Genomic DNA, 27,475 nt, shown 5'->3' on the forward strand with positions numbered 1-27,475 from the left:
GTCGTTTGGTCGTGTCCGACTCTTCGTGACCCCATGGACCAGAGCACGCCAGACACTCCTGTCTTCCACTGCCTCCCGCAGTTTGGTCAGACTCGTGCTGGTAGCTTCGAGAAGACTGTCCCACCATCTCGTCCTCTGTCATCCCCTTCTCCTTATGCCCTCCATCTTTCCCAACATCAGGGTCTTTTCCAGGGAGTCTTCTCTTCTCAGGAGGTGGCCAAAGTCTTGGAGCCTCAGCTTCAGGATCCGTCCTTCCAGTGAGCACCCAGGCTTGATTTCCTTCAGAATGGAGAGGTTTGATCTTCTTGCAGTCCAGGGGACTCTCAAGAGTCTCCTCCAGAATTCAAAAGCATCAGTTCTTCAGCCATCAGCCTTCTTTATGGTCCAGCTCTCACTTCCATACATCACTACTGGGAAACCATAGCATTAACTATATGGGCCTTTGTTGGCAAGGTGATGTCTCTGCTTTTTAAGATGCTGGCTTTAAGTCCTAGTCTTTATAACCCTGTCTGTACCTTCTTCCAGAATCAGATGCTGAAAGAGATCATTTCCGGGGTGCGCACTATCCTGCGCTATCTCTGCAGCTTTCTTATGGCACCTGGAAGCATAGATTTGATCCAAGGTGGGAAGAGTGCACCCAATTCTTCTCTCTGCAGTCTTTACAACCCTGGACAGCATTGTTTTTTCCCTGGCCGTGCAGCTCCCAAACCACACACACGGACCATAAGTTAATACATTCTCCACAGTACAATGGTAAAATGCCATCAACAGGTCCTTTGAGAGACTGTTTTTCCGGAGGATTCTCAGAAAATGTGACCTCTGCTGTGTTCTCTTCATCAGGTCTTTGCTGTTTTCTCCCCAGGTTAGGTCATCTCTCAACTCCATTCCCAGAAATCAAAATACCGAGACCTGTTCCATGCACTTCCCCTCAATAATAAGTGGCTGAATATTCAATTTACATTTCCTAAAGGTTGCAGGTTCGATTCCCTCATGGGACAGCTGCATATACATGGGGATTGGACTGGGTGATCCTCACGGCCAGCCCTACAGTTCTGTGATCTAACCCAAATGTCAGGACTGGCTATTAGACACAATGCCTCTGTTCTCCATCCTCTGAATGGCAGTTGCAAGTGGGGAGAGCTGCTGCTGTGCTGGAGTCTGGCTTGTGGGGCAGGTAGGACTGGGAGAAACTCTGGAGAGCTGCTGCCAGTCAGTGCTGATAATGCTGAGCTAGATGGTGGTCTGGCTTAGTATAAGGCAGCTTCCTGTGCTTCAAACCTCCATTCAGAACCACGAGGACCAGAATCCTGCTTTATTTTTAAAGGAAGGGCCATAGTTCAGCGGCAGAGCCCCTGCTTGGCATGCAGAAGGCCCTGGGCTCAATCCCCTGGCAGCATCTCCAGGTCCCTGCCTTCCCGCTGCTCTTGCCTGCTGGCACCAGGCCATCAGAGTACCTTGTGTCCAAAGGGGACAGCTCCCTGCCCCAAGGAGCATACAGAGCTTAGAGGAAAGGCTTCATAATAATCGTAGTTTCCCCAGCCACTCCGGGTGGCTTCCAACAAAATACTGAAACAAAAACTGCAGATACAAACTGCACATTAACAAATAGCCCTTAAGAACAATTCTAAACAACCCCACCCACCCCAAATAAAACAAAACACCCACCTGAGTTAAAACCCCATCCCCATTAAAACCATCGTTTTAGCGCAAGGGGTCTGGCCCACACCCTCTTTCCACCCCCAAAGTTGTGGGACGCCTAAGCTGCGATCCCTGAATTGCAGCGGGTTGGACTAGATGACCCTCGGACCCCTTCCACCGCTGCAATTCTGTGATGCTATGGGAAGGGGGAAGGAGGTGCGCAATTGCCTCTGCCAGACGCAGGCAGGTTTAGCTACAGGCTGGCCCCGCCCCACGCCTTCTCCCCACCTGCGGAGGGTCGAGCACCTGCCCAGGTGACCCTCGGCTAGCTCATCCCCCCTCTTCCGGAGTCGCACCTAGGAAAGTTGAGAGGCAGGGGAAAGGGGCGCGGAGAGCGGGAGCCTTCGCCTTCTCCGTCACTTTTCCCCCGGCCTTCGGAGAGGCTCGGTTGCCCAAGGCTAGGAGTTGCTGATATCATAATTGCCGCCTTGCCTCCTTCGCCAAATGCCTCTCCGCCTCGCCTGCAGAGCGCAGCAGTCTCCGGGCTCCCACAGCGCCGAGAGGAGTCGCTGAGCCGCGCGCGCCGCCGCAGCAGCAGAGCCACCCAAGGGCGCCTCGCTCCGCGGGACCTTTCCGCGTCTCGGAGGTGCTGCTTCGGAGCAGAGAGGTAAGCCGAGACCTCTCCACTTAACCCGGGCAGCGCTCAACTCCCGGCGGAGGGAACGGGGCCCCGAAGCCTCTCCAACTTCCCGGCGGCGAGGTGAGCAGACCCTTGGCACTCTGTGTATGCTTGTGAGACATGTTGCTCGCTAAGGTCTATGAGGCGGGAGAAACTGATCTTCCGCTTTCTCCAGGAAGATCCCCAAACTTTTCCATAATTCTAAAGTTTGGCTGTTCCCCTCACTTGGGGAAGGAGCCGGTGTGACGGATGGATGGGGCATCCCCGTTGGCAGTTATTATTCACCGCGGTGACATTCTTGGAGGTTGCTGTCAACTGGGCATTTGACCTCGCGTTCCCAGAAATTTGCGGGTGGAAGATCCGGCAGCGGTTGAGTGTTGAGGGGAGTTTTATTTTGGTGGGGAGGAGGAACGACGGCGCAAAGAAACAACTTTGGGACTTCCAGAGTTCCTCCTGGGCAGGAGTCATAGAACTGGAAGGGACCACCAAGGGTAGAATCCCAGGAATCCCAGTTCAGAGACGGGGTGGGTGGCGGAGGCAGAATGCCCCAGTTGAAAGATTGCTGCCCCTTCCTTCATCCCCTCATCATGCGATGGACTTGGGGGCGCCCTTCAGCTGCTTTGGAGGCCCCAATGCAGCTACCCAGCTGATGTGTTGGGCCCAGAAACATCTGGAGGACCCCAAGACAGCAAAGGCTGCCTTTGAGGAATTCTCTGCGCAAGCGACAGAGGAGTGAGGTGCCGGCAGGAGGAGACCATTCTGGTGCAAAGGGGAAAATGAAAGCTTGGCATGTTTGGGCGGTCACTTTTCTTCTGGTGACCATGGGGAACCGATTTGACCAAGCCAGACACTTGGCTCCATTCAGGGCAGTGCTGCCGACTCTGACCAGCAGGGTCTGCCTCCAGGCTTTCAGAGGCAGGTTGTTTTTTCCTCAGCCTGCTTGGGACGGGACGGGGAACCTTCTCTGCATGCAAAGCAGGTGCTTTTGCCATGGAGCTGCCACGCTTCCCTGAAGCATAAAATAAGATCCTAGTCCTCAAGCTCCGGAAGGAGAGCTGGTTTAATGAGCCACACAGGGAAGTGCCTTCGACTCAGCCTCTGGGGTCTTCCTAGCCGTACCTGGGGTGGTCTCTGTGCAAAGATGGCACTGCCACTGAGCAAAAGGAAATATTCCCGTGCAACCTCCTACCTGGGCACTGTCCAGGCGCCCACCCCTTGACTTGGAGAGCGCTAGAGCAGCAAGGGCCAGTGGTGGGCTTGGCAACATTGCCAGCTCCTCAGCCAGCGCCCAGAGGTGAGCTAGTGTGGTGTAGTGGTTAGAGCATCAGACTAGGACACAGGAGAGAGCAGGGTTCAAATCTCCACTTAGCCATGAAGGTCTCACCTTGGGGGCCAGGCACTGCCCCTCAGCTTCACCCACCTCACAAGGTTGTGGTGGGGATTAAATGAGGAGGGGGGAGTCGTGAATGTCACCTGGATCTCCTTGGGGAAAGGACAGGATATAAATGGCACCAGTCCCTCCTTGCAGCTGCACCAGTTGCAGAACGACCCTCAAGCTCTCTTGACTTGGAGTCGCCTGGAGGATTGATTGATCGATGGGTGGATTTTACTTGTATACCTCTTTTCCACAATGAGCTTTGCCCAGAACAGCTTACGCAGTGGTGTCCAAACTTTTTTCAAAGAGGGCCAGATTTGACAAAGTGAAGGGCCGTGGGGGCCAACCAAAGTTGTTGGCCTTTTTTTAGGATTGAAGTTGTTGGTTGTTGTTTTTTACAATTTTACTCCAGATTAGGCCCCCGAAACAGACTTTGGACATGCCTGGCTTAGAGCAACCTATTGAAATATTGAAAATACAGATATACAAAACATGGAGCCAATCAGTAGATCCAAAAACGACAAAAGCCAATACTTTGGAAAACAGAATAAATTCAGTATTGCAACAACAAAACAATCCAGGCTTAAGTACAGAATTGCAAAGCAAAAGAGAGTTAACCTCCGTTGCGACTTCGGATGCCACGGAGCACCTCAAAGCGGGCAGGTGCCTGGCGAGGCAGCTGCCAAACCAATGCACCTTGCTCTCCACTGGCAGCCGCCTCGCCACGCCAACAGGTGCACAGAGTACCAGGGCAGCCTCATGCCACACCCCACCTTTCGCTCGGCTCTTCATCCAGAGGGAAGGAGGCAGGCCCAGGCAGGCATCGGAAGCAGGCCTGGTGCGGAGCGCTGGTGCGAAGGGATGGGAGGATTGCAACAGGGGACCCAGAGGCAGGGCTGGGCAAACACCTTTTCGGCAAGCTGGAGCTCTGCAGGTCTCTAGCCCATATCGGGGCAAATCGTGGGCAGCAGTCGTTCCGTGGCTTCCCAAGCCCTCTCTGTTAAGTGACGGAGAAGGGCAGCTTAAGTGATTGACAGGGTGGAGCAGCTCCCCTGTGAAAAGAGGCTGCAATAGTTTGTAGACTTGTGGAGTTGAGAAGGGAGGCAATGCAGGAATCTCAACTAAGGCATCCCCACCTCTGCTTAAAAACCTGCAAGGAAGGAGAGCCTGCCATCTTCGGAAGGAGTCTGTTCCATTGTCAGGTGGCTTTTGCCATCAGAAAGTTCTTCCTGAGCTTTAGTCAAAATCTCCTTTCTCGTCATTTGAATGGGTTCGAGTCCTCCGCTCCCGATCAGGAGCGAACAAGCCTGCTCCACCCTCCATGGAACAACCCTCTAGATATTTGGAGATGGCCATTGTGCTGCCTCTCGGTCATCTCTTCTCCAGGCAGAAACACCCCCAACTCCCTCACGAGGCTTGTGGGGGTTTTGCTTATTAGTTCAGAGCAAGTAAAAGAGGGCATTAAATGGGGGTCTAAGGCAGGGGTCAGCAACCTTTTTCAGCTGTGGGCCGGTCCACCGTCCCTCAGACCTTGTGGGGGGCCGGACTATATTTTGAAGGGGGGGAAAATGAACGAATTCCAATGCCCCACAAATAACCCAGAGATGCATGTTAAATAAAAGGACACATTCTACTCATGTAAAAACACGCTTGTTTCTGGACCGTCCGCCGGTTGGATAGAGAAGGCGATTGGGCCGCATCCGACCCCCAGGCCTTAGGTTGCCTACCCTTGGTCTAAGGCAGCCTTTCTCCACCTGTGGGTCCCCAGATGTTGTTGAACTACAACTCCCATCACCCCTAATTAGCAAGGCCAGAGCTCGGGGATGATGGGAGCTGTAGTCCAACAACATCTGGGGACCCTCAGGTGGAGAACCGCTGGTCTAAGATTACACACGGTGGTGGTGAGAAGTGGATTGGCCTCTCTCATCATACGGGAGCCCAAAGGCGTCACTTGCCAAAGCTGAACATGGGAAGATTCAGGACAGGCAAAAGGAAAGAGTTCTTTCCAGCGATGGAACTCACTGCCACAAGAGCAGCACTCTCCTCTCTCCTGAGTGTTGTGCTCAGGGCCTGCAGGTGGACCTTCCCATCTGGGGACCGGATGAAGCCCTTGCGTTAACTAGAGGGTGCAATGTCCTTCGTCAGGGTTGTATCCAGCATGAGTCATACTCAAAGTAGACCAGCCAAAATGATGTCCCAGAAGGCAGTGGACTCTCCTTCCTTCCAGGTTATTAAGTACAGGTTGGTTGGTTGGTTGGTTGGTTGGATGGCTGTCTGTCTGTCAAGGATTCTCTAGCCGTGACTCTTGCATTGTGGGGTTGGACTAGATGGCGCTTGGGGGTCCCTTTCAACTCTAAAAGTATCTAATTGTATTAGTATTAGTATTTCACTCCATTAGTAGCTAAAAGACTAGCATAAAATTAATAGATTCAGGTAGATAGCTGTGTTGGCCTGACACAGTCAAAATAAATAAAAAAATTAAAAAGATGTCCAGTAGCACCTTAAAGGTAAGGGTAAAGGGACCCCTGACCATGAGGTCCAGTCACAGACGACTCTGGGGTTGTGGCGCTCATCTTGCTTTATTGGCCGAGGGAGCCGGCGTACAGCTTCCGGGTCATGTGGCCAGCATGACTAAGCCGCTTCTGGCGAACCAGAGCAGCACACGGAAATGCCATTTACCTTCCCGCCAGAGCAGTACCTATTTATCTACTTTGACATGCTTTCGAACTGCTAGGTTGGCAGGAGCAGGGACTGAGCAATTGGAGCTCACCCCGTTGCGGGGATTTGAACCACCGACTTTCTGATTGGCAAGTCCTGGGCTCTGTGGTTTAACCCACAGTGCCACCCGCGTCCCTTTAAAGTAGCACCTTAGAGACCAACTAAGTTTGTTCTGGGTATAAGCTTTTGTGTGCACCCACACTTCTTCAGATCCACTGAAACACAATTCACCAGACCCTTCTATATAGTGGGAGGGTGGGGTGGGGTTTTTCTCAGAAGGGTAGTAGGAGATGGGTGATTGACTCAATGGGTATGGTAAACCAAAAATAACTTTGGCATATGTAATGAGACAAGAATATTCAGATTCTTGCTTCATTACATATGCTAAAGTTATTTTTGGTGATCTGCATACTATCCCTTTCTTTTTCCTGTAGGACTAATTGCAGTCATTAACAGTCGTCAACAGGTTTACCATACCCATTGAGTCAATCAGCCATCTCCTACTACCCTTCTGAGAAAAACCCCAACCCACCCTCCCAACTATATATAAGGGTCTGGTGAGTTGTGTTTCCATGTATCTGAAGAAGTGTGCATGCACACGAAAGCTCATACCCAGAACAAACTTAGTTGGCCTCTAAGGTGCTACTGGACAATTTTTTTAATTTTTTAAAATAAAATTAATAGGTGCAACTTGCTGAGATCCATTTATTTCAATTCGGAGAAGATCACAGTCAGATGCAATCTTCAGATCTAGTTATTTGTTTTAAATTAAGCCAAGGTCAGAGGCAAGAGGAGGTGGCTCTGTGGAGAATGCCAAGACCAGCAGAAAACGGGCCACTGCTTGCCAAGAGCAGAAGCCAGAAGTGATGCAAAGCAAGTTGACTTTTACAAAACATTTGGCACCTGCAAGTCAGTCACCCTGCTCTGTCTCCCAAGGCAGTCATTACAAAGAGACACCAGAGAGCCCAGCTGCCTGCAACTTTGGCCTCCTTTTTTAGATTTGTGACATCTACCTTTTGGCAGGTCCACAGACTCCTGGGTGCCAGATACTGGGTGTCCCCCCAACCCGACAGGAAAATTTTGGAGCGCAGGAAGCTGGCCTATACTGCAACACAGGGGTGCTCCAGGGTTCCAGACAGAGACAAATATCTCACGCTATTCTAGGCTGCATCAGCAGAAGCAACAGGGAAGCCTTAGTCCTGCTCTCTTCTGCCTTGGTCAGACCACAGCTGGAATTTGTTGTTGTTGTTTAGTCGTTTAGTCGTGTCCGACTCTTCGTGACCCCCTGGACCAGAGCACGGTGATGTCTCTGCTTTTTAAGATGCTGTCTACTGTGTCCAATTCTGGGCACCACAATTTAAGAAGGACGTTGATAAGCTGGAAGGTGGGCAGAAGAGGGCAACCAGGATGATCAAGGGTCTCAAAAAACCAAGCCTTATGAGGAACGGTTGAAGGAGCTGGGTATGTTTTGCCTGGAAAAGAGGAGATATGAGAGCAATCTTCAGATTGCCACAGGGAAGAGGAAAGAAGCTTGTTTTCTCCTGCTCTGGAGGGTAGGACTCGAACCCATGACTTCAAGTTACAAGATGAAAGTTTTTCCTGATGTTTAGTCAGAATCTCTTAACAGTGGAACTTTTTCCCTTGGGAGATTGTAGACCAGGGGTCAGCAACCTTTTTCAGCCATGGGCTGGTCCACCATCCCTCAGACCATGTGGTGGGCCGGACTATATTTTGAAAAATAATAATGACTAAGTTCCTATGCCCCCCAAATAACCCAGAGATGCATTTGAAATAAAAGCACACATTCTACTCATGTAAAAACACGCTGATTCCCAGACACGCTGATCCATCCAGGAAGGATGGAATAAGGGGACAGGGGAGCTGAATATTTTTGTGAATGTCCCATTCCCCGCTGCCACCCGCCTGCCCGCCCACCAAGTGTTGTCTGGGGAATTTGAATTCAGAGGGATGTTCTCAGTTCCTGTGTAGGATATTAATGTAAGGTGATAGTGCAGAGTTGCCAAAAAAAAAGTACAGAAAAGGGCCGCCAAAATGATTTGGGGGATGGAGCAGCTTCCCTGCAAAGGACGTTCGCAGCGTGTGGGACTTTTTAGTTAAGAGAAAAGACGACATGATATAAGTTTGTAAAAGTAAGCTTGGCATCAGAACACCAGAACTCCTGGGCATCTAATGAAGCTGACTATTGGAAGATTCAGGGTAGATAAAAGAAATGACGTATTCATGAACTGCATAAATAAACTGTGGAACTCCCTGCCACAGGAGGCAGTGTCGGCCACCAACTTGTATGGCTTTACACGCTCAGAGGCAGAAATGCTCCTGAAAGCCCATTGCTGGAAACGGCAGGACAGGAGAGTGATGTCCTTGCCCTCAAATTCAGCTTGGGGGTTCCCATAATGGGCATCTGACTGGCCCCTGTGAAGACAGGAGGCTAGACTGGATGGGTCCCATTTGGCCTGATCCAGCAGGCTCTCCTTAGGTACTTGGTGGGGATCTGGGGGTCCTGAAGAGGCAGGAGCAGCCTTCATTTGGAGGAAACTTTGGGGAAATTAATTGGGGCTAAATAATAATAATAATAATAATAATAATAATAATAATAATAATAGTAAATTTTTATTTATATCCCACCCTCCCCAGCCGAAGCCGGGCTCAGAGCAGCTAACAACAGTAAAAGTAACACAGCATTCTAAAATCAAATCATTCTAAAATCAAATCATTCTAAAATCAATTCAGAGTCAAATTCATGGCAACCATTGGGCTAGAGTTCTGTGAGGATTACCAAAGGAGGGGGTCAGACTGTGCCCTGGCCAAAGGCCTGGTGGAACAGCTCTGTCTTGCAGGCCCTGAGGAAAGATGCCAAGTCCCGCAGGGCCCTGGTCTCTTGTGACAGAGCGTCCCACCAGATCGGGGCCACAGCTGAAAAGGCCTTGGCTCTGGTTGAGGCCAGCCTAACCTCCCTGTGGCCTGGGACCTCCAAGATGTTTTTCTTTGAAGACCGTAAGGTTCTACATGGGACATACCAGGAGAGGTGGTCCTGTAGGTACAAGGACATTATCTCAGGGAGATCTGAAGTGGGACGAGTGCAAACTGAAGGAATAAACTGGGGAATTTGGAGCGAACCTTGATTGGCTTGCTTTGGGCAAAATCTAAAGGCTAGATTTGCATCTCTGCATATAAATGAACTGTTGCAAATCTTATGCAGATTTGGGCCCTGCCCAAAATCTTATACATACCCAGAAACTCTGTTGCGGCCCCATCCTCCTGACCTAGAGGTTTGCTCCTTGCTGATCCGGGCCCTGATTCATTCCTTGGCATCTGCAATTTGGGCTGGGGGAATCCTCTGCCCGAACCCCTGGAGAGGTGCTGCCAGTCAGGGTGGCCGACACTGAGCTGGGTGGCCCTCTGATCCGATGTGCTCTAAGGCAGCTTCCTATGTGCCTGTTAATGTGTTCGTCTAGAACCATGAGGACTAGAGCCTTGCTTCCGTTTCAGGGGCAGCGCCATCTCCAAGAGGGGCAGGGAAAGACCTTTGTATTAAACGCTTGAGAGCTGCTGCCAGTCAGTGCAGACAACACTGGGCTTAATGGGTTTGACACAGTAGAAGGCGTTTTTCTGCGACTCCCAAAGCTGCTTTGCAAATGTGAATAGGAAGCCTCCGTTTCTCTTGATGCCCAGCTGGGTTCATGTTTTATATTGTCAACCGCCCTGTGACCCTCGGGCAAAAGGCGGTATAGAAATTTAATAAATAGCAGCAATAATTCCACCCCCCGTTGTGCCACAGAAGGTCCCTAGCAAAACACACAGCCTTCCGAGGCAAGCAGAAAGCCACCTGCAGTACAAATGTCTTTCTGGCAGGAAGAGCTGTGCAAGAGCGGAGCAGATTTCCACTGGCACACACCAGGCAGCCGGCAGGCAGGCTGGCATACGCCAAGGCCTCCCAGCATGGGCGAGCCTCTCAGCGCTCGCCTCCTCCTTCCACCTTGAAGAAATGAATTAAGTCGCAGGGAGAAGAAAAGGAAGATTAATCCTGGAGATTGCGCTGGCGGAATTAGCGGCAGAAGAAAATGACAGGGCTTTGATACACCTTTCCCCCTCTGGCACACAAAGGGCCACGACTTTCTCAGCCCCCGGCCCCCGAGCGGAATGGAGGGAGCAACGTGCGAAGGGATCAGTCCCTGTTTTCACAGGCTTCTTCGTCCTGATGACGACAGCAGGTGGGCGGCAATTCTCAGCCTGCTCCTCCGAGACGGGGGCAAGGTGGGCAAACCCATTTCACACCCACCCACCCCAGAAGGGGAACCAGAGACCAGAAATTGGGACAATTTATAGATTCCTAGAATTGTGGAGTTGGAAGGGACCCCCCAAGATCATCTAGTCCAACCCCGATCAATGCAGACGTCGCAATGACCCTAAAGGCAAGTCCCGGGACTGCAATCTGGGAAATACGAAAAACAAAACACACACACACACAGAGAGAGAGAGGTTTAAATAGACTGAGATTTCAATCAGCCCTGGCAGAGTGGGTGTGGAGGGTGAATCACAGGCTTATGAGATAGCCCTTATACAAGCTGATTCTCGCAGCTTTGCAAAATGGGGAGAACCAACTCCGGCCTACTTTGAAAGGCTGTTTGCAGAGATTACTGAGAGAGGTTTTGGGCAGAGGCAATGCTGGGTATCAGTGCAGGTGGCAAGATTTCAGAAAGGGGGGGACATCTTTGGCCCTCCTCCAGAGGCCATGAGGCTCTCTACTCCCATCAGCGCCCAATGGGCAGAGCAGGGGGTTTGGAGCCCAGCAATAACTCCGCCCTCGATTTAGGGAGCCAGTCACTGAACACAACTGAAGGTCTGCCCAGATGTTTAGAAAGTTGGTGAGAGCTTTAATGAGCTCTTCGTCTAGTGTTGTTTTAACTTTTTGAGAGTGGCATTTCCCCCCCTAGTGATAATATTACTGCTTTCTTTGCAAACCATTTTGAGGGAGGCTTTTTACAAACAAAACAAGCAGTGCCCAAGTTTTAGGAAGTAAATAGATGAGGTCGACAGAAGGCCAGAAAGGGAGATTTAAAAGAATGGGTTATAGCCTAGCTTTTACTCAAAGTAGATCCTTTGGAAGGAATGGACCTAACGTTACTCAGGTCAAGATACAGTAAGGGCATCAAGGAGGAGGAGGAGGCGGCGGCTTTCCTGTGGCTGCTAGCCAGGGGGGTTGTGTTCTTCCTCTGCTGTCAGAGGCATAAAAACAGCCAGTGGATCAGGCAAAACGGCCACATCTAGCCCAGCACCCTGTTCTGACAGCGGCCACATGCCCTTAAGAACCTAGGAATCCAGATAGACTGCCTCTGGAACTGGAAGCTCCATTAGAACATCAAAAGAGCCTGCTGAATCAGGCCAAAGCGTAGGAGCGATTTCTGTAGTTTAACCATTTGCTGTATGAAGAAGTCCATCCTTTTATCAGTCCCGAATCTTTCCATATTCAGTTCTTTTGGACGTCCACAAGTTCTAGTGTGGGAGAAAAGCTTTCCTTCACCCCCTTTCTCCAGGCCAGGCTTGATTTTATAAATGTCTATAATTCATGTCGCCTCTTCCTCGCCTTTCTGCTAAACCCAAAATTCCCAAACGCTGCCGCCTTTCACCATAGGTGAGTTGCTCCATCGCCTGGACCATTCTGACTGCCCTTTTATCAACCTTTTCCATCTCCGTTTTGAGTTGAGCTGACCAGAACTGTACCAGGCCTCCCGATGCAGCTGCATCACAGATTTGTGCGATGGCATCATAACACCGGCAGCCTCAATCAATATAAGATTAGGATGGTGGAGGTGAATAAGTCACCTGGCTGCTTGTCGCCTCCCGCACCCGGTCCCAGAAGCCTCCAACTGCCTGGGGCACCCTTGGCCTGGGATGGCGCCTGGCGCCTGTGTGGGCTGCTCTGAATGTGGCCAGGATGCCAATCCTTTGATAGCCTCCTCCATTCCCAGCAGGTGAAAAACAGCGGTGGATGTGCCCCCTACCCAGAAAAAAGGGCCTGGAGGCAACTGTGGCCACAGCCTCACCAAGCACCCGGGTTGCAGCAGCCCATCCACCCCTCTCTCTCCCTCCCCTCCTGCAGCGGGGCTGGGTCTTCCTGCCCTCCTGATGCCAGGGACTGCCAGCCAGCTCGCCCAGGCCTGCCTTGGCAGGTCCCGGCCAACCTTCTCCCTGCTCGGAGCGAGCGAGAGGCAGCCAGGAGACGAGAGAGCGGAACCTGTTCTCCCAAGAATGTAGCAGCCGCATGCCATTCGTGGAAGGAAATCCCTCCCCGGGTTCCCTGGCTGGCTCACAGGAGAAGAGCCTGCTGGATCGGGCCCGTAGTGGCCCCGCTGGTCCAGCGACCAGGCGCCTCTTCTGAGCCCCAGAGCCCTCTTCCCTCCAGGAACTGGGATTCAGGGGCATTGCTGCAGAGCCATCTGTGGCCAGGAGCCCCAGTTTCCTTCAGCACAAGGGCGCCTTTTTTGACGACTCTGCTCTGTTTATTAAGGGCTGAAGTGCCACAGAGGAGGAGGAGGCAGGGAAGGAGAGAGAAAAAAGCACTTTTAAATGCACCAAGTCCCTACCCCAGCCCGGAGCAAGTCTCTCTGGGAGGCTGCAGTTGCTTACTCACCAGCAGAGCAACTCCTTTGAGGCTCCTTCCCAGCCGATCCTTTGCTTTCCCAGGAGAGGCAAAAAATCCAGAGATAAGAGGACAGAGACTGAGGTTTGTGAATCATGCAAGGATCTGGGACTCATTTGGGGCTTTTTTAGGTTCAGAATGATCAAGGGATTCCCCACCGCAGAAAGGTTGTGGAGCTTGGGACATTTTAGTTTGGAGAAAAGGCGAGGGAGAGGGACTGCAAGGGTCTTCTAGTCCAACCCCCTGCAACGCAGGAATCTTTTGCCCAACATGTCGCTTGAACCCACAACCCTGAGATTAAGAAGGTCGGGCTGTACCAGCTGAGCTAGAGGTGTATAAAAATTATGACTGACATGGAGAAAGTGGACAGAAGGAAGTTTTCCTCCCTCTCTCATGAGACTCATGGGATTCAAGATGGATAAAAGAAAGTTGTGCAGAGTTAAACTGTGGAACTCCTTCCCACAGTAGGCAGTGATGGCCAATGACCTAGATGGCTTTAAAAGAGGATTGGGCAGCTCCAGGGAGCGGCAGGATCAATAGCAACATAGTGCACCTTTCTAAGCCATGGGGACATTTGGATTTTGGAGTGACTGTCCGCAGGCACCTCCCACTCTCCCAGATTATTCCCCACAGAAAGAAAGAACCCAATGACCCAGTTTAATTTTTCAAAGGATTTGAGTCCAATCCAGCAGAGTCACGCTGTGCCTTGAGAAGCACCATGGAGTGGAAGGGGGAAACCACGCTTCCAACTTCCTCCTCCAGCTCTGTGCACTTTCCAGAGGTGATGGAGGGGAGTTGTGGGCAACCTGGGGCAGCATGATTGGTGACCCTTGACTTAGAGGCCACCAGATTTATCCTGGCACCAGTTTTCGTGGGCTAGAGTTCCCTTGGTTGGATCATAAATAATCAAGGGATGTAGAAAGTGGTGTCAGGGGGCAACGCAATTAAAGCGGAAATAGTTGTGGTTCCTCCATTGCGGCGGGTTGAACTGGATGACCCCGGGTGTCCCAACTCTACAGGCCTATGATCCTATGACTGCAAACGGAGCAGGAGGACCATGTATGGGAGCCGTAACGTGCACACTCATCCTCGCCGTCTGCCATGAGTTGCTCATCCCTTTTGAGAAAGCTGGCTGGTGGCCGCCAGCCACGCCACGAGGCAGCCTTCCCTGCTAATTATGTGCTGCCTGCACCTGAGATGTCTTACTCTCCTACCTGCAGAGCCAGTGGGGGAAGACCTGGGGAGGGAGGGATTGCTTTGGAGAAAAGGTTGCTTTTGGCTTTTTTTCTGGCAGGGATCCATGGTTGGATGGGCCGACTTATGCAGTGATGGGGCAAATTCCTCTCAGCTTCAGGTGTCCTGAAGGGCTGTGACTCAGGGGCAGAGCAGCTGCCTTGCATGTAGAAGGTCCCAGGGTCAATTCCTGACAGCATCTCCAGGGAGGGCAGGGAAGGACTCCCTCCCGGAGACCCTGGAGAGCGACTGCCAGTCAGTGTAGACAATACGCAGACCTGTGTTCCTATTTTGGTTTCATAAGGTAAAGGGACCCCTGACCATTAGGTCCAGTCGCGGACGACTCTGGGGTTGTGGCGCTCATCTCGCTTTACTGGCCGAGGGAGCCGGCGTACAGCTTCCGGGTCATGTGGCCAGCATGACTAAGCCGCTGCTGGCAAACCAGAGCAGCACATGGAAATGCCGTTTACCTTCCTGCCAGAGCGGTACCTATTTATCTACTTGCACTTTGAGGTGCTTTCGAACTGCTAGGTGGGCAGGAGCAGGGACCGAGCAACAGGAGCTCACCCCGTCATTGCGGGGATTTGAACTGCCGACCTTTCGATCGGCAAGTCCTAGGCTCTGTGGTTTAACCCACAGCGCCACCCGCATCCCTTTGGTTTCATACCCTGGTGTATTTGTTGTTGTTGTTTTCTAATTATTCAGTTTCAGATTTCAGATATTCCATTTTATAGGTTTTCAAAAAATCACTAAGGCAAAGAGTCCCAGGACCTGCAGCCACTGGCCGTTAGCCAAGCGTAGTAAATGAAATGAGTTTCCCATCCAGAAGCCACAGACTCCATTCTGGAAAGCCCTCTCCAGAATCCCAGATCATTTGGGTCTGACTTTCCCTCACTTAGGAGCGTTACTCTGCACATGCTCCATGACACCTTGTGCCCGACACGCTTCCACACATTCCACAGCTGAGTTCTGGGAATCAAGTTCTGGGCCTGAAGCCCTGCCCTCTCCACCCCCCAGAGCCAACTGAGCTTGTGCGGCTGCCCCCCGCCCCTGCTAAATGACCCCTGGGGGTTCCCTCCCGGCTCTGCTACGATCCTGCCCATTCCTTGGCGCTCGCTGCAGCCTGCCAGGCTTTTTTCTCCCGACTCAGCTCCCCAGAACCCTGGTGCGAAAGATTCCCAAACCCGTCCCGCAGATCAAATAAAGGTAATTGCAGCGCAGGATGTGGGTGCTTCCCAGTGGGAGGGTAGGAGTGGTCCCAGGTGGGGCAGCAGAGGGAACGCATGAAAGGCACAGCACCAGGCCACACCCGGCATAAAACATGCTGCCGCAGCCAGAGACAGAAACCATTAGGGCGGCTCACGGCACACACCTTCCTCATAAAAGGAGGAACATGGCACTGTCCCAGGATGAGCTCACGGGAAGGGAAGGATCCCGGAGGAGCAGGAGGAGGAGAAGGTGCAGGAGAGGATGGAGAGACCTGGCACAGGGGACCCTTGGCCCAGAGGTACCCACACTGACCACCAGCGCCAAAACGAAGCAAGAATCTAGTCCTCATGGTTCCGAATTAAATAGGAACATCGGAAGCCGCCTTAGATGTTTGGTGTTGCCTGCGCTGACTGGCAGCAGCAGCAGCTCTCCAGGGATTCAGGCAGGGGGGGTCTTTTGTCCCAGCCCTGCCTGCAAATTGAACCGGGGGCCTTCTGCATGCAAAGCAGCTGCTCTACCAAAGCAGCTTTCCCCCCCTGAAAGCGAAGCAAGATTCTAGACCTCAGCGCTCCAGATAAAGTGCTGGTTGATAAGGGGCAGAAGTTTGGAGGAGGAGCTTTGGCTCAAGCACTCCAGCTCCCATCAGTCCCAGCCCCAGGGGATTATGGGAGTTGTAGTCCAGTTGCAAGAAGAGGGCAAAAAGTGAGCACTTCAGCCGCCAGGGATGGAAGGGTTTGCCCTTCTCTCATTCCCCCCCCCCCCGTCTTAAATTCAGGATCTCCACATTTCTGTGGAAATATGGAGATTGTTGTTACCACATTCACTCGAACCCAGTGCTCACCTTTTTTTGGCCAGATTACGTTGCGAAAATTAAGATCCACATTAAATTCAATGGCACATTTGCATTTGCCAGCAAATACTTTTTGGGGTTTCAAGGTTCTGAAAATTGAGGTGCACATTGGATTTGATGGCGCATTAGACTCGAGTAAATACGGTATTTAGTCCTCAGCAATTTAGTGCAAATTTCTCTCAGTTGACACCATTCTGAGTAGCATATTCTTGGATGCAAGCCACTTTTCCGTTTTAAAGGCCATTTTCACGGATGTCTTCAGTTTCATGCACACACACACACGCGCACACACACCCCACACACACAGCTTGTTCATTTCTGCAAACTCTGCTTGGTTGGCGAATGTGATAGCTCAGCTAATAGAGCATGAAACTCTTAATCTCAGGGTTTTGGGTTCAAGTCCCACATTGGATGAAAGTTTCCCACATTGCAGGGGGTTGGACTAGACAGTGGCGTAGCGTGGGTTGTCAGCACCCGGGGCAAGGCAAGTAATTTGCGCCCCTTAACCCGTGGATTTGTGCCCCCTAACCCTAACCCCCAGATGTTGCGCCCGGTGCGGCCGGGCACCCCCTGCAGCTGCTATGCCACTGGGACTAGATGACCCTTAGGGTTCATTTCAACTCTACAATTCTTTGATAAAGTGGGAGTTGATGTTTTTGTTTGTTATGCAATGTTGTGTTTTTAGATTGTAAACTACCCTGTGATTCTCAAAGGAAGGGAGGTGTACAAAGTTAATTAACAGCAACAGCAGCAGCAATTTTGTTTATTTGTTGAATTTACTGAACATATCTACCGCCCTTCGTTTGAGAATCACAGGGCAGTTTACAGCATAAAAACCTGGCTTTAAGTGTCAACCGAATCTGAACTCTGCTCCATCCCTGCTTGCTCTAAGGCAGCCTTTCTCCACCTGTGGGTCCCCAGATGGCGCTGGAGGAGACTCTGGAGAGTCCCATGGACTGCAAGAAAATCAAACCTCTCCATTCTTAAGGAAATCAGCCCTGAGTGCTCACTGGAAGGACAGATCCTGAAGCTGAGGCTCCAATATTTTGGCCACCCCATGAGAAGAGAAGACTCCCCGGAAAAGACCCTGATGCTGGGAAAGATGGAGGGCGCAAGGAGAAGGGGACGACAGAGGACGAGATGGTTGGACAGTGTTCTCGAAGCGACCAGCATGAGTTTGACCAAACTGCGGGAGGCAGTGGAAGACAGGAGGGCCTGGCGTGCTCTGGTCCAGGGGGTCACAAAGAGGCGGACACGACTAAACGACTCAACAACAAATACATCCCTGGCTCTTTAGACCCTTTCAACTTCCTTCCCTCCCACCTCATGGCTTTCAAAATTAACTTTTATATCATTGCATTTTGCACGTTTTCCAGTTCTCATTACATACATTATAAAATAACTCAAAATTTAAATACAGTGGTACCTCAGGTTACATATGCTTCAGGTTACAGACTCCGCTAACCCAGAAATAGTACCTCGGGTTAAGAACTTTGCTTCAGGATGAGAACAGAAATCGTGCTCCGGTGGCGCAGCAGCAGGAGGCCCCATTAGCTAAAGTGGTGCTTCAGGTTAAGAACAGTTTCAGGTTAATAACAGACCTCCAGAACTAATTAAGTTCTTAACCCGAGGTACCACTGTAAATATAGAAAGGTAGAAAATTTCTCGTTGCGAGTCTTCAGACAACCCTGCTAGTGATGTTAATTGCTTACAATAATCTTTCAGATATCGTATAAATGTGCCCGTCCTTTTGGAGTGCTTGATCTTGCTGGTTTCGGGGTTTTCCCGCCAGCTTCGCCAATTCTGCATAGTCCAACATCTTCATCGGCCCCTCTTCTTTCGTTGGTACTTCTTGTAAAGAATTCTTGCCGCAGTTGTTGCATACATAAACAATCTTTTACCTTCCCTTGGTATCTCTTCAGCCACTATAACCAATAAAAAGACTTCTGGTTTTTCAACAAAAGTATTTTTCAACATTTTCTTTAACTCATTATATATCTTTTCCCAGAAAGCCTTTACCTCTTTACAAGTCCACCACATGTAGTAAAAGATACCTTCCTTTACATTTCCAGCACTCATTAGTTCTTGTCTTATACATTTGGCAAGTTTAGCTGGTGTTAAATACCATCTATATATCATTTTCATAACATTTTCTTTAAGTGCACTGCATGCAGTAAAATTAACACCTTCCTGCAGCATTACTGTTTAAGCTGTTAGCATGAAGCAGAAACCGCTTCAAAGAAAAGGAGAGACATAACTAGCCTCTTCTGGGTGATTTGTCTGCTTTCTCTGGCTTCTGTTATCGCCACCCCTGCTACCAACTTGAAAGCCACGTTATCACGCCATTCACTTGCTGGAGCAAAGAGTCAGTTAGCCTGGCACTCTGAGAGATGACCTGTGAAAAGGATTGAGGGGTCTTGGTGGACCACAAAGGTAACATGAGGCAACAGTGTGATGCAGCAGCAAAAAAAGCAAACGCAATTCTAGGCTGCCATCAAGAGACGTCTAGTGTCCAGATCTAGGGAGGTAATAGTATCACTCTGTTCTGCCTTGGTCAGGCCCTGCCTGGAGTCCTGTGTTCAGTGCTGGGCACCCCAGTTAAAAAATGACATTTGCAAGCTGGAAGGTGTGTAGAGGAGGGCAACCAAGATGATCAAGAGTCAGAAAGTGAAGCCTGATGAGGAACGGTTGAAGGCGCTGGGTATGTTTAGCGTGGAAAAGAGGAGACTGAGATAGAGCCATCTTCAGATATCTCAAGGGCTGTCAACTGGAGGAGGAAGCAAGCGTGTTTTCTCCTGCTCTGGAGGGTAGGACTCAAACCCAGGGCTTCAAGTTGCAAGAAAGGATTTTCTGACTAAACATCAGGAAGGAATTTCAACAGTTCAACAATGGAATGATCTCCCTTGGAAGGTGGTGGACTCTCCTTCCTTGGAGGTTTTCAAGCAGAGATTGTCTGGGATTCTTCAGCTCTGCTTCCTGCAATTGCAGGGGGTTGGACTAGATGTCCCTCAGGGGCCCCTTCCGACTGCACGATTCCATGAAATCACCAGGGATGTTCTGGGCACGTGTGGAAATCCAAAGGAGGAGCCTTTCACACCACCAGGCAGGAAGACACACTTTGTGGGCCAAACCTGCCGCAATCAGGATCTGATGGAGATCAGAGACAAGGTGTTTTGACTCAGGAATCCAGAGGCCAGCCATTCCCCCACCTCGCCCTCCTGGGCCCGTCCCCTCCCAGCTGCTGACTCAACCCCTGAGCCCCACCCTGGAAGACTCAAAGGTGCCGCACAAAGCTGAGGTCACGCGGAGCCGGTGTTGCTGTGGCTGCAAAAAAGGGAATCTGCCGTGGTTTCTTTTGTGGCTGCTCTCGAGGCTCTTATCTCTCCTGCCACGGAACCTCCCTTGCTGATCCCACAAGGCCGTCTGCCTGGTTCTCCAGCCACACTCTTTGCTAGAGAGACAGTGCGGTGTAGTGGTTAGAGGGTCAGGCTAAGGCCTGGGGAGAGAGCAGGGTTCGAATCCTGCCGCTCAGCCACGAAGCTCCCACTGGGTGAGCCTGGCTCAAGTTATTGCCTCTCCACCTGAGCTACCTCGCGGGGCTGTTGGAGGGATTAAAGGATGAGGAGAAGAATCACGTGTTCCCCCTCCTGCTCCTGGGAGAAAAACGCAATAAATGAGGAAATGAGATGCAACTTGATGGTGGTGGTACCATCTAGAATCAGAGGATTGTGGAGATGGAAGGGACCCGCCAGGATCTCCCAGCTAAAGAATCCTGGTGTGGAGGTGATTTGGGTTCCTCTTCCAACGCTCTGGCTCTTTCTCGAACCAAGAGGCACCGGAGTGAATCCCAGAAGGAAGGAAGGGGGGTTGGGAAGAGGGTGATTTAGTGCTTTGGGGAAGGGGTGGGGGAGAAGGGGGAAGATCAGAAACACCGGTGTCAACCTGGGATCACGCACCTCCTCGGAGGCATGTAGAGCAGAGGATGAATTACGAATTGGGGATCATCCAACACGCCGCCTTCCAGTGAAAGTTGATCTCCGCCTCCGGGGACACGGGAGGCCTGCTCGGGAGCAGCAGCAGCACCTGGCATCCGGCGCAGCAGCGGTGCAAGAGGCGCGAGCGGCAAAGAGGTGTCGCCAGAATAGCGGCCCTCGGGAATCCAAGAGCGAGAAGGAAACGGGGGCCGGGTCCAGGCCTGGCTCGCTGACGGGACCCGTCAGTCACGCCAGCGAAGGAGCTTGGCCAGCGTCGCCTCTCCAAGCGCTTTCCACTCCCTTGATTTTTTCAAAGCAGGCATCTAATCCGAGGGGAAGTGGCGAGGGCCACGCACCATTGGCAGAGCGCGGCGGAGACACGGGGCTTTGGTCGTTGGTCAGGAGCAATCTCAGCCTTGGCTGGCTGCCATCTGTCCCGCTAGAAACTCAAGCAGCCATGCCTTTGCTCTCCTAAGTGGGGCTGCGCCTCCAAACCCTGGGAAAATACCGCAGTGCCATTATGTGAATCTATGGCGCGACCTCGTTTGGAAGAGCTTGCGCGGTTCTGGTCACCTTTGCACAAACAGGAGACGCACTTGATGAGAGATGCTGAGAATGGGACCTGAAAATATGCTATGCAGCCCGTGCTGTAGGCCAGCAATAGGTGGGAGCTGTGATGCTGCTTGCCTTAAACCTTGGGGGGATGCACCCATTGCTGGATCCGGCCAAAGGGGACCCCCGACTCCAGCATCCTGTTTTCATGGTGGCCAACCGGTCAGGTGCCTCTATTGGGAAACCTGCAAGCAGGATTTGAGCCCAAGGGCCCTCTCGCCTCCTGCGGTTTCCAGACCAGTCGCATGCAGTCAGTGGACTAGGGGGGGGGGTGAGGCTGGTCCCCTAAATGTCCCTGCTAAATTAGAGTATTAAAGTATTAAAGCCTGGTGCCTCTTGCCCAAAGTCCTGGCTTAGGAAGGGAGGCACATTGCTCATGCGCGCAACCACAGGACATCGGGATGCCACACGTGTGGGACATCAGCCCCCACAATTGCCCTCGCAAGCTGGAACCTCTGGCAGCCCTGACTTGTCCCCCTACTCAATATTTCACCACATGCCGCTGTCCCAGATCCCTGTTCAGAAGCGCACTGCTTCCGACTGTGGAGAAGAGCCATTGTTGGCATCGATAGCCCTCTCCTCTTCCATGGATTTCTCCAGTCCTCTTGCATCATCATAATAATAATAATAATAATAATAATAATAATAATAATTTTAAAATTGACTGTTAGGAAGGTAGATGAGGCTTACAAATCTGGTTGCCCTTACCACAGTTCCATTGAGTTTTCTAGCATTCACGTCTGGGTTTTTTTTCCTTTTCCCCTTTTCCTAATTTTAAGGCGGTGCCATCTTCTCTTATCAATTGCATAAATGCCTCATTAACTTGTTATTTACAAAGCACTCATCCTTGCAAACAGGAGTGTGGCGAGTGAAATGAAATAAGTTCCCTGTGGAAAACCCCAGAGCGTCAAATCTAGGCAAAGGAGAGGGCCGGGCCCTTGGGCGTTTTTGTTAGGGAGCAGAGAGAGATTCACTCGGTTCGCAACCTGAAAACAAACTGAACGTGTGAATGCAGCTGTCTCGTAACAGTTGCATTCCCCCAAACATTGTGGTGTGGTTTTCCAGCGAAGTGGGGGAGAGAAATGTGTGTTATTAGAGGAAATAAGTTAAAGGATGCTTCTGGGGGAGGTTCTTTCAAAAATCCATATATTAAGTAAAATGTGTGCATGTGTACATTGAGGAGAAATTTGCACAGAAAATGCTGATGAATCTCCATCCGGATTTTTGTTTAGAAAGGTTACAAGCAGATGTAGAAACCAAGCAAAACCAAACTGCCCTGCTGTGGCCCCAAGAAATCTGGGGCGCCCTCCTCGTGGGCCCTGTCAGTCTCCCGCCACTTTCGCCCAGATTTTGCACCCAAAGGGTTTATCTCTGGAAGTTCCAGCCTCATCTATCAGTTTCGGATTAAACAAAGAGGCAGGGTTGTAAAAATGCTAAAAAGTCTCTTTTGTAGTTCAAAGGGGGGTGGGGGTGGGGGGAAAAGGATGTTTTATCATGAGTAAGTTCTGCTGAAATGTTTGCCGCCCAGGGGGATCAGCAACGGAAACCGGGTGTAAAAGCCCCGGGAGGTTCAGAGATTGCGAGGAAGGCATTCCAGGCGAAATAAAAAAAGTTTGCAGGTGCCTCTCTGGGTTGTCAGAGGTGCCGGCTGCATTCTGCTCCCCTCACAAGAGCCGTCAAGCAGTCGCCTTTCCATCCCAGGTTTCGCAAAGGAGAGCTCAAAGTCGCCGGAGCCAACTCTTCTTAAATATCAAGAAGTAGGCAGTTCTGGGGGATTCAAAGCCGCTTGTCTGGCCAGGGTTGTGGGCTTCTGCAGGTGGCAATGGTGGGCTTTTGCTCTATTTATATGCTCTCTTGTATGGCCCTTTGATGGAAAGTGGATAGGGAAATCCTTTTATTCCGCTCGCACAAAGTTACAAGGCAGAGTCACCCCCTGAATATTCAGGACCGGGGAAAGAAAGACCTCCTTCGTGCAGAGAAGAGTTGGACTGTGGAACTCCCTCCCACAGAAGGCAGTGATAGCCGCCAACCTGGGTGGCTTTAAAAGGGAATTGGACAAATTCATGGAGGAGGAGATGAGTCTTGATGGCTGCTAGGCATGATGGCTCAGCTCTGCCTCCCCAGCTGGAGGCAGTGATGCTTCTGTATCCCAGTTGCTTGTGCTTGGATCCTGCTAGGGGACTTCCCTTTGGGGCATGGGGCTGCCCCCCTGTGAGGTGGGCAAGTGGCCTGATCCAGAAAGGCTCTCCTGGTGCACTTATGGAGCCTCCATTCCCAGAGGCAGTCTCTCCCGAGTCCTAGGTACTGATGGGCATTTGACGACTGTGAGAACAGGATGCTGGACTAGATGGGCCATGGGCCTGATCCAGCAGCCTCTTCTTACCTCCTGAACCCACCACCTGGCAGATGAACAACTGAGCGAAAATTCACCCCCTTGTCCCGTCAAAAGCAACAGGACCGGCGACAGCCATCCTCTTGATTTCAGGGAGATGGAAGCCCAGCTCCTTTCCTTGGGATCAGAGGCACTGAAGTGAATCCTGTTGTGAAGCTCAGAAAGTCTCCAATTCATCTGAGGTCATGTATTTATTTCCCCGGCTGGCTGTTTTTCTCTGTTGAAACAGGATTCTTGGCTGGCGCCGGTGATGGTTTCACTGCTCCAAGACCAATCTAGCATTACCTTTTCGCCTTCGGATTCTCTGGACAGCAACCCACGCGGCGACCGGATGCAGACCCATGACAATTCGGGGTCCCCCATCCAGCAGGTGAGAATCCTAGAAGAGACCCCCGGAGGCCATTTAGTCCAGCCCCCTGCAACGCAGGTGAGAATGGCCGTGCGTTTTCTTCCCCGCTTGACCAGTGTCAATCCAGAAGAGGTGTTCCTGCTGGACATCAGCTCCCAGCCCGCCTGACCATTGGGGCCACGGGGGCTGATGGGAGCTGGAGTCTGTTGACATCACATAATGAGCCAGCGTTGCCTAGTGGTTAGAGTGTCAGACTAGAGCCCAGGAGAGACCAGGGTTCAAATCCCCCACTCAGCCGTGAAGCTCACCTTGGTTGTTGTGAGGATAAAATGGAAGGGCCCCCAAGGCTCACCTGCCCAAGTCAGGAATCTCCCCTAGGTCTCGGGGGTGTTTTGCCTGTGGAGTTTATGGTGTGCTCACCATAGAGTTTGACTTACTTATCTTGTAGGGATGGTTGGGAATAGTGCCCAGCTGGGTTTGGGGGGTTTTGGGGGGGGATAGACTGGATGAGGAGTTATTGCCTGGGTAGGCCGGGACTCCCTACCTTGTGATGCCATTGGGGAAAGAACCTGGGACCTTCTACCTGCCCGGTATCTGCTCTCACAGTGACCTAACCCTCCCCAAAGGTGTTTGGTGGCTTTCAGGCAGGGGCAGCGCAAGGGGGGTGCGGTTCATCCCAGGTGCCATGCCTGGGAGGGGTGACAAAATCCCTCGGGGTGGATCGTCATGGCGGCACTTGCACCCCGAGCAGGTGGATTTTTGTGATTGGCGCGATCGTCATTGGGATAATCCGTCTGCTGATCATGCAAATACGGCCAGCGATCAGCCTGGCACCCCTGGCCGGTGGGGTTCCCACCCCCAAGCGGCCGGCGCTGGCACTCCCGGCGGGCAATGCTTGCACCCCCATCTGGTGGCGCTGATACGGTTCCATGTGATCGCCAGTCGGATTTGCGTGATCTGTGGGTGTACAGTGGTACCTCAGGTTAAGTACTTAATTCGTTCCGGAGGTCCATTCTTAACCTGCAACTGTTCTTAACCTGAAGCACCACTTTAGCTAAAGGGCCTCTCGCTGTGCTGCCACCACACGATTTCTGTTCTCATCCTGAAGTGAAGTTCTTAACCCAAGGTACTATTTCTGGGTTAGCGGAGTCTGTAACCTGAAGCGTCTGTAACCCGAGGTACCACTGTATCTGTTTTGCACCAACCCTCCCTTTAAAAAGCTCAACACCTCTGGGCAACATTCCCAAAAATTGCAATGTGGGGGTTAACAAAAAAGAAAATTGCACCGGGTACCCCCTGACCTTGCTATGCCTCTGCTTCCAGGAGACCCCCGGCTTCTGCTGCCCGTCGTATGATGGCGAGCCCCGGGCCGAGAGGACGCACTCGGAGTCCTCCCCGAGCTCCAGCACCTCCTCCCCGCCCCCCGAACACATCTACGGGAGGTTCTCCGCCGGCCAAGGTGCCCCGGCTGAGCAGGAAGCCTTCAAGGTCCCTTCCGGCGCCGCCGAGAAGTTCAGGCGCTACAGCTACGAGGAGAGCGCGGCCGGCACCTGTGGCCGGTTCAAGAGCTCCCTCCGCAACAGCCCTTTCCACCCTTACAAGAGGCAGTTCCCGGAGGAGACCTTCCCAGAAGCTCAGCAGGCCCTGGCCATGGACGGACACCTGTTCAAGGCAGCCAGCATGGAGGGCTTTGAGGAGATGTGTGGGCCCACCATGACCAGGGAGGCAGAGATGTATCTGGGACACCTTCCCAGCCTCTCCTCCGAGCCAGCCTGGTGCAACGGCCTGCAGTATTGCAACCCTGGGCAGGAACATCACCCCCAGGCTATGGTGAGTTGGGCTCGTTCTAATTAAATGGCGGCATTCCTTAGGAGGTGGGTTCAAATTAGGTTATGCTCGGGGGTCCCCACTCCACGGTTCTATGCTTCCATGACCTCAGAAGGTGGCGCACTCTCCTTCCTTGGAGGTTTTGAAGCAGAGGTTGGGTGGCCACCTGCCAGGGATTCTTCAGCTGTGATTGCAGCGGGTTGGACTGGATGACCCTCAGGGTCCCTTCTGGATAATTTTTTTTTTACAGTTATTACATCCACCAAAATGATCAAAGGGATGGGGAAAGGGTTGCAGCATTTAAGGCTTTCTAAGAGTCAAGGAAGACGCAAGATGATCGCTGGCCTCCGTCTGTCTCGGCAGACAATGGAGGAGTGTCCCTTTGGGGGTGAAGTCGAAGCGTCTGAGAGTTGCAGCGCATGGCAGAGGTATAGAAAACCGCGCAGGCCGTGAAGAAAGTGCACAGCTCAATGGAGATGTCAGTGCCGTGTGCGGCAGCCGTGAAAAATGCAAACGCCGTGCTAAGGATCATTAGGAAAGACGTTGGAAAGAAAACTGCCAATATCATAATACAAATCTCTGGTGCGATCGGATTTGTGCCCTGGCTGCCTCCCCTCAAAAGTATATTGTAGCACTGGAAAGGGTCAGAAAAGGGCCAAATGATTGAGGGGAGGAAGTGAGTCCCCTACTTTTCAGTTTAGAGAAGTAGTGATTAGGAGGCGACATGGTTTAAGTTTGTAAAATGATAAACCTGGCCTGGAGAGAGTAGATAGAGAGAAGTTTTCCTCCCTCTCTCGTAACACTAGAATTCCTGGACATCCCATGAAGCTGAATGCTGGGATGTCCCGGTGAGACGAAAGAGAAGTCTTTCTTCACTCAAAGTTAAACTGCGGAACTCCCTGCTGCTGCGGGAGACAGTGATGGCCACCAACTTGGATGGCTTTGAAAGAGGCTTAGGCGAATTCATGGAGAAGCAGCAACCCTTCTGAATGCCAGTTTCTGGAGGGTTTGGATCCTGAAGGCAGGCTGCTCAAAACGGGCACTGGTTGGCCACCATGAGAGCAGGAGGCTGGACCAGGGAGGCTCCCCCTGGCCTGATCCTGCAGGCTCCTCTTCTGGTCTTCTGAGGCGCCCAAAGCTGTTTCAAGGAGATCACCCCCGAAAGCAGCACATCCACACACTCCTCTCTCTGTTTAACTTTCGGTCTTAGGCTCTGCAGACTGGCCAAAGAAAAGAGAGGAAAAGAGATGCGTTATACCCATTAATTAAGACATTTTAAAATCACTTGCTGCTTTAATTAGAGGTGTAACAGTCACAAGGTCTCCTGGCTGGCAAGACGCATTCTGGAGTTGCACAGGATTGCAAAGGAGTCGCCAGCAGCCAAGCCTTCTCTGTACAGTACATTCCGGCTGCAACTGCAGCAGAATCAGTGCGAAAGGTGTTTCTTAGAGACACCAAAGAGTCCGCTGGCCCTTTCCCAGCGACCAATCTCTGGGCTCCTCCCGCTTGCCCCATCCATGCCTAGAAAGCAGGAGTCCGAGCGGCCTTCCTTTTCTTTTCTTCTTCTTCTTGCTTTTTTGCTCCCCCCCATTTTTTTTAAAAAAATTATTCACACACGATATATTCTGTTTATTGTCATTGTCCCATACAGAACAATGAAATTGAAAAATCTACATAAGACATTCAAAACACCCTAAAAACTCTGAAACCCCATTTTAAAATGCAATATACTATAGAGACTCCTTATACTGCGTTTAAAACCAGAATTGCATTTGGGTAGAAACTGTTTCTCAGGCGGCTAGTCCTGGTCTTTATAACCCTGTACCTTCTTTATATACATTCTTTACAACAAACAACTCCAAAATAAGCAGGCAACTCCAAAATAATATCATATGTAACAAAACCATAAGTCTCATGTTTTCATTTACACTGAGCTCCTCCTCTGATACCTTTACTTG

General features: G+C 51.4%; 1 protein-coding gene across 4 annotated transcripts in view; it reads left to right on the forward strand.

The window, feature by feature from the left end:
- The first annotated feature begins 1,942 nt into the window (after positions 1-1,942).
- Positions 1,943-27,475, forward strand: part of FOXN1 (forkhead box N1) — a 45,575-nt gene continuing 20,042 nt past the window's right edge. Inside the window, exons 1-3 of one of the 4 annotated variants that reach the window (XM_083480245.1) lie at positions 1,943-2,398; positions 23,571-23,711; positions 25,014-25,520. In XM_083480245.1, the coding sequence (XP_083336371.1) occupies positions 23,592-23,711; positions 25,014-25,520 (627 nt within the window). In that variant the 5' untranslated portion in view covers positions 1,943-2,398; positions 23,571-23,591. Of the gene's footprint in view, positions 2,399-15,440; positions 15,812-23,570; positions 23,712-25,013; positions 25,521-27,475 lie in introns of those variants that run through there. The other 3 variants (XM_083480244.1, XM_083480242.1, XM_083480243.1) reach the window with 3 other exon arrangements.

The sequence above is a fragment of the Podarcis liolepis genome, assembly GCF_965112155.1.
Source record: "Podarcis liolepis genome assembly, chromosome: 16".
NCBI classification, from domain to species: Eukaryota; Metazoa; Chordata; class Lepidosauria; order Squamata; family Lacertidae; genus Podarcis; species Podarcis liolepis.